Below are 7,169 nucleotides of genomic sequence, written 5' to 3'. Positions count from 1 at the left end.
GGGGGGGGGAAGAGAGCCCCTTCATCATCATCATGTGTTTACTACACATCTACCCCGGGTCCGGGGCTACGGTCCAAAAGGGCTAATGACCTGCTCACTAATTGTGATGACACCTGAGACACAGAGCTGATGGATGATGACACAGGGAGGGAGGGGAAGAGAGAGAGAGAGAGAGATCCCAGAGGGAAAACAGGCATGGTCTCATTAACTTTCCATGAGAACTGTTACCGTAGTCAAACGTGCTCCTTGTTCCTCGCATGTATCTGGTGCTTAGGTAACACAAAGCTCATTGTCACAGCTTGGAGAGGGCACTCTCCACTCTGACTCATCCCCCCCCCCCGCCCCCCTGCCCCAACCTCCCTGCACTCACTTACTTCATTAATGACCTCTTTGTCAAAGCCACAACTTACATCTTGGTGACCCAGCACCAACCAAAAGAACGTACCTCCCACCATGTTCTGTAGACAGTTGATGATCTGTTTTGATTTTACACATGGTCATGGCCATTCCATCCTCCTTTATTTACAGGAAGTTTTGGATTGTCTTTTTTTTTACCTGCTGCAGGTGAGAAATCATCTCGAGATGAACAGGTGGCGTGTGCCATGCTGGCCACTCAGCTGGACACTTTCCTGGATGGTGACCCTATTCAGCACAGGCACGCCCAGGGCTACGAGTCCGGGGAGTTCATGGCCCTGTTTCCCAGAGGAATTAGCTACAAGGTGAGACATCAGGATCATAGGAAGTCAATTCAACCACAGACACATTTCCCATCAGGCCTCCAGAGTTCTGTGTGATCCAGTCTCCTCTCTGTGTTCCTTTCAGGAGGGCGGTGTGGAGTCTGGTTTCAGGAGGACTCAGGGCTCAGGGACCGTGCACCGGTTGTACCAGATCAAAGGGAAGCGCAACATTCGTGCCAAGGAGGTGGAGATGTCCTGGTGCAGCTTCAACAAAGGAGACTGCTTCATCCTTGACCTCGGGGAGGTGAAGGAAGTGACATCTTATTGGTCGTGTCCATATGACCTCATCTCCGTCTTTAATTTTCACCTCCTGTTGTTGTTTTCCAGACAATTGTGTCATGGATTGGATCTCAAGCCAACATCTTTGAGAAGCGTAAAGTGCGTGAGATCGCCTCGCTTATTCGTGACACTGACAGACACGGAAAAGCCCGAATCGTGGACGCCAATGAGGGGGAGGAGCCTGAGGAGATGCTCAAGGTGATGAGAAACTCCAGAAGATGGTTGATCTCAACATGAGTTCAAGTCCTTTATTCTGAAAACACTGAAAGAGCAGCAGCGTTTTAGTGTAAACTTTCAGTAATTTTCTTACCTTAGCAGGGAATCTGCGACCTCTAAGGGTTAAGCAGTGGTACTGCATATTCAATTAATTTAACTGATCTGTTTTGGTTTTTTTAATTTTGCATTTTTAAAAGCAAAACACAAAAAGTGTATTTTTAATCAGGTAAGTATTGGATGTAAAATAACAGAGTACTTTTACACCTGAAACTAGGCCACGTTTCATATAAAAAACATATTTACAAATGTATAGGTCACATGTACAGTATAGACATAGTATTACCTATAGATTATTTATCCCTGTATGAAAGAAAGTTACTTTTACAGGAACTATAAAATAAAGCATTCATGTGTAGAGACAAACTACAAATACCAAACAGTATTATAATATTATATGTTGTAATTTACTAGTTTCCTGTATTATCAGTATGAGCATTTTTGCAATAATATAACTTAGTTAATTACAGACTCTATTACAGCAAACTGAGATAATATAATGTAAATTACTATACTACACTACTACTATACTACTATCATTGAGTTACAGGGAGATTCAGGCTACAGAGTTGTAGTTATTATTACAGTAAAGGTATTTCTTTATTATTTAGGAATACTCCTCATACTGCACATATAGAGTACTTTGCTTTGTTTAATTTAGAGATTTAAATATTTAGAAAATAATACTCACTGAAAATATTACTTCTCATGGGAATTAGTTGTACAAAATTCAACAGCTGTGACCAATGATTATATTCAATGCAGTACTGTAAGTACAGGTGGTAATATTTCATTTCCTGTCAACAAACAGGTCTTAGGAAAGATGCCAGCGCTGGCAGAGAGTACACCAGAAGAGGACAGCAAAGCAGACGCCTCCAACTCCGCCTCACTCTACAAGGTACTTTCAGCCAAACTTGCCCTCTGCTTGTGGATCACACAACAAAACATGAATGTGTTTCTCTGTGAGAACCTCAAGCACAGATGAGGCCAGTACATTGTCTGTATAGAATATGAATGAAAAGCTATTTTAGTGGAATGACCCCGGTCCTTTGTTCACCTGTTGTCCCCCTTCACCCCGTTCATCTTTTCTCTGCAGGTGTCCGATGCCACAGGTTCCATGACCATGACCAAAGTGTCAGAGAAGAGTCCATTTGGCCAAGAGCTGCTACTCCGTGACGACTGCTTCATCCTGGACAATGGTGCTAACGGGAAGATCTTCATTTGGAAAGGTGAGGAAAAACAAAACACTCCCAGCTGTCCCTGCAAACACCTGCTGCCGGTGTCCAGATATTGGATTCAATTTCACTTTTTAAAGTATCATAGAAAACAATGGCGTCAGGTGTCAGAGGGAGACGTATCAGTTGAATGAAGGAGGTTTTCAAACCAGCAAACAAATTCAGGGATCATGCTAAATTAGCATAGTCGGGGAAAACTATTATACAAATAATAATAATAGCCCAGACACTTAACTTTGTCTACCAACCTACAATACAATAAAATTACAATGGGTATGTTTTTTTTTTTTTGTTTTTTTTTAGACTATGTCCATTTGTGTTACATCAGTTCTCAAACATTTCTAAACATCTCTCCTGTGGTGGAAGCTAACAGTGAAGGTCTATGCTGCTATATTCTAATGTTGGTCATCATGGTGGTACTCAGAGAGATCAATGTTTTACATGAGAACCACTGTATTACATGATTATTGATTATTGATCATGTCATGAAACTGGTTGTCAGGTAACGGAGCCAATGCTGACGAGAAGAAAGTAGCCATACAGATGGCCGACAACTTCATTGAACAAATGCACTACCCCAGGATGAAAACTCAGGTAATGCCAATAGGGGGCCAGGACCTAATGCAGGCAGGGCTGCCCCTGTGATAAAATTGCACTGTTTTGTAATTGTATTTTTATTTGTACCATGAAAGTGTGAGTTTTGAAGGAATTACAGTTTTAAATAAAGACCAGAGAAGGTTTGAGCCAGTGAAAAGGAACAACCCACGTAGAGCTGTATACAAAAGGCGGGCGTTCTTCATCAACACCTAAAGCTCACAGACACACAAACCTCATCCATATATTGTTATAACAGGCTATAACTGGCTATAACTGGCTATAACTGGCCTTGGCCTGGCCTGTTGTAAACGTGAATGGATCATTGACAGGGACTGGATAATCACTGACCGTACATGGTAATGTGAGAAACGTCAGCAGCGATGGTTGCTTTGTGTGTTTCAGGTGGAGATACTGCCTCAGGGGAAGGAGACCATCATCTTCAAGCAGTTCTTCAAGAACTGGAACTAAGAATCTAGTCTCTGAGCTGCGAGAGGATAGTGTAAACCTGGAAACAGAAAACATCCCAAATGGGAGAGATTAGGATTTACTTTGATGTAAATATGTGTCTGTAGATTTGTCTGGAGCAGGAACAGATATGTGATGCCACTTTTATAAACACAGAGCTATTTCTTCTACTGATAAAACACAGTCAAATTTTTTTTTTTTTACATTTGTTCCAGTATTACACATGGTGATGACATTTTAGAATAAACCTGATTATTACATGTGCAGGAAGACTTTTTGTCAACAGTTTATAGTTAAATGTCCTGACACCTTGGGTTCACACGTGTTAAAGTCTACAATAAAGCAGGATAATATAATAATCTCAGTCACGTGGGTCACTTAATGTTACACTGTTATACGTTCCAAGACACATTTGCATGGCCGGACTAAACGGTTTTTGTTTAGCCTCTATTCCGGCTTTCCGGAAGCACTGGGCAACATGGTGACTATATTTACATCTGGTTATATCAAACCTATACCTGGTTTAAAGAATGCGGGTTTAAAAAAGGTTTTGTTCTAACCTTTGCTACAGGTGAACAAAGTTTTTTAAACTTATTTTTATCTATCTTCTGGCTCACTTTTATTTTAAAATGTTGCTTGACATCATACCCCACTCTGGTTTTAGCCAAATTTCAGCTGTGTTAGCTGACAGTGTTTGATCTATATGTCTATATCTCTACATGACTATTCTTACCTTTTTGTTTCCTAATCGTTACCCAACTATAGATTGTTTTTTATGTATTTATTAGCTAAATTTAGGTTAACATTTAGCTTAATTTAAATATTTTTGTCAACAGTAGTTAATGCACTCCTGACTTAATTAAATTTAAGTAATATTAATATTTAAAAAGCGTGGCGCTTTGGCCCAGAGGCCATGTCTCTGTCATTGGTGTGGAACCCCAGGGTTCACCTCCATTGAATCCCGGTTAGGGCGGTTGGTACCTTCCAGTGGACTCACCACCTGCAGGAAGGTTCAGGGGGGTTGGTACGGTGCAGTGTGATTTGGGTGGTGGTCATGGAGACTGCTGTCCCCACGAGTCGGTAACGGATAAGCAGATGAAACTGGATGGATAAATGGATAATACTAAAAAAGTAATATTTTTAAATAATTTTTCACTTTTTTTTACAATCGGATAATTTATGCTATTTCACTAACTCGTTGAACTCAAACTAGTTTTAGGGATACTTCAACATTTTGTGTAACTCATAAGTCAAGAAAATGTTTCTGTGCTCAAGGAGAGGCATGACAGAAAATAATTGACTGACCACTGCATTACACTAACATCTGGTCTGTGGGCCAAAAGCGGCACATGGACAAATTTTATGGCACTTGCCTTCATTGTCAAAACAAATGATTTAACTTTTATTTTATTTTATTTATTTCATTTTGTTGAGCTTTGTGTCCAAAAGTTTTCTTTTTCTTTTTATTGCTCTTTCAGAGTTTCCCGTCTTTACTCTGGACCAACATTTGAATTATTTCCTTAACTGTTGACCAAACTACAGTAAGCCATAAAGCAGTAAACATGTAAGCATTTACTGCTTTACTGCTTACTGGAGCCATGTTAATATAAAAGTTCACCTGCACTCTGTCTGAAATGTGTCCAATCCTGCAGGTCATAGATTACTCACAAATTAATAATAACTGAATTAAATAACTAAAGTTTATTAATTAAGTTTCACACAGGAGACACCTCCCGATTACATTTATTAATTTACCAAAAGAATAAACTGCACTGATATTAACAGTAACAACTCGTTCTACATGATGTGAATCTGTTAAGAACCTCAGCAGCACCTGTTTTAAACTCTCAGTAAAATACAGTGAATCTACTGGCGGACTCACTTATGTCGTAGAGTCCAAAGATCAGGCACAAACAGAGGTGAACACATGAACTGGACCCAGTCGTCTTTAGCCTCACAGCTGCACCACTGCTCCAGCTGACCGCAGGTAAGGTAACCACTGTCAAAACACACACATACACATACACACACACACACACACACAGACAAATATAATTGTACCGTTTGTACCGCGGTAAACGAAATAGGAAAAATCCGTGAAGTAGGGGCGAGATCATTTATATTATTTCCGTATATATTGTAACAGTACTGTGTTATTTTCATCGTTTGAAAGGGTTAATAGTTCCGGGGAACAGAGGAGTGATACTGGGCAAAACGGACGGACTGTATATGAGAGCCGGGAACAGCGCACATTATTGTAAAGAAAGATAAAGGCTGTTAACTGTCATCTGTGTCAGCGTCTTCGTTTGGGCTCCGTAACAGAAGCCTGAGAAGATACCGAGCGTTTAGGAGGCATCGTGGGGCGTTAAATTAGGGTAAACCTTCACCAAACACAAGAGCACAAACTTTACAGCAACGTACAAGTGGCGGACAGACAAGGGGAGAGGCTGAGAGATGCTACGATGCATGAGCCAATCAGCGTGAGGAACAGAAGAGCGTGCTCAATGCTGTGTTCGAGCTACTCTAGGTAAACGAAGCTACCAGCGATGTCTTTTAGTTTATTTTATTATTCTTTTTGCTATGTTTTACTGTTTATTTTTTCTTAAGTTAGAAATTGTTTTTTATCACGAAAATAATTAAATACCGCGATATAGCGACATTTCACACTTAAAAACAATCCGCGATGTACTGAGGGAGCGAAAGGAGAACCGCGATATGGACCACTGTATTCCTGTCATGTGATTTCCCAGCAGGAGAACTGAAGAGGAGTCAAAATGAGCAACATCCTGAAATCTGCCAAAAGTAAAAAAAATTATCTGTTTCCTTCATATTTTTTTGCAAAACTTTTAACATTATCTTCAACTCAAAAGTCCATTTTCCTCTGCAGAGCTGGGAGGCAAAACAAGCGACAGCAAACCAGGCAGATCCGCCGGGGCTCTACGCTGGACCCCGCCAGATGAAAACATCAAGGGCCACAGTTTGGCCCCCAGCAGACCTGCTCAGCCCATCAGCTCCACAAAACACCCACAGGTGATTGGGGTACGAACCACACATCTGTGTTTTTCTTAGAGTTTCTATTAAAACCTCCCTCTAAAAGCTTGAATTGGACCAACAGCAGCAGCAGCAGTCTGGTCAGGGTGACCTCAAGGATCTGTGCAGCCTGCAGGACTGTGTGCTCTTCATCCAACAGTGGAAAAAACAAGTGGACCAAGTCTGCAAGGTACATGGAGGACCTGAGGGGAGAAACCACCGGTCCTCAGTAACGACTGATTTATTTGGGGCTTCAGACCGATCAGTTTTTTTCTTTGTGGCCATACAATTTAAAAGTATGGCCACAAAGTAACAGTAGCCATTGTAACAGTCTGTTGTGTCTTAATGGAGCCAGCACCGTATGACAGTATGTTGTCGTAGGAGAGGGATGGAGTCAGAAAGAACCTGTGAGTTCAGACCCTCGTACTGAGCGCAGCCTTGAAGAGAGCAGGAAGTTGATCTTGGAGTGGGCAGAAGAGCTCCATCATGTGGACAAGGTTGGTGTAAACACCAACCAAACAGTAAAGTTGTCACTGTAAAATGGAAAGTCTTG

At 41.1% G+C, this 7,169-nt stretch overlaps 2 protein-coding genes across 2 annotated transcripts in view; both read left to right on the top strand.

The window, feature by feature from the left end:
* capgb (capping protein (actin filament), gelsolin-like b) overlaps positions 1–3,950 on the top strand; it is an 8,587-nt gene extending 4,637 nt beyond the window's left edge. Inside the window, exons 3-9 of the mRNA XM_008321799.3 lie at positions 565–719; positions 823–981; positions 1,065–1,214; positions 2,101–2,187; positions 2,386–2,518; positions 3,027–3,118; positions 3,524–3,950. Coding sequence (XP_008320021.1) covers positions 565–719; positions 823–981; positions 1,065–1,214; positions 2,101–2,187; positions 2,386–2,518; positions 3,027–3,118; positions 3,524–3,589 — 842 coding nt within the window. The 3' untranslated portion in view covers positions 3,590–3,950. The remainder of the gene's footprint in view (positions 1–564; positions 720–822; positions 982–1,064; positions 1,215–2,100; positions 2,188–2,385; positions 2,519–3,026; positions 3,119–3,523) is intronic.
* A 2,009-nt stretch (positions 3,951–5,959) lies between these two features.
* LOC103387385 (zinc-binding protein A33) overlaps positions 5,960–7,169 on the top strand; it is a 3,118-nt gene continuing 1,908 nt past the window's right edge. The window contains 4 exon segments of the mRNA XM_074559997.1: positions 5,960–6,388; positions 6,474–6,616; positions 6,708–6,845; positions 7,015–7,117. Of these exon segments, the coding sequence (XP_074416098.1) occupies positions 6,361–6,388; positions 6,474–6,616; positions 6,708–6,845; positions 7,015–7,117 (412 nt within the window). The 5' untranslated portion in view covers positions 5,960–6,360.

Source organism: Cynoglossus semilaevis, chromosome 1 (genome assembly GCF_000523025.1).
Source record: "Cynoglossus semilaevis isolate Cse_v1.0 chromosome 1, Cse_v1.0, whole genome shotgun sequence".
NCBI lineage: Eukaryota > Metazoa > Chordata > Actinopteri > Pleuronectiformes > Cynoglossidae > Cynoglossus > Cynoglossus semilaevis.
Note: the sequence above shows the minus strand (reverse complement) of the source record. Positions and strands in the feature narration are given on the sequence as shown.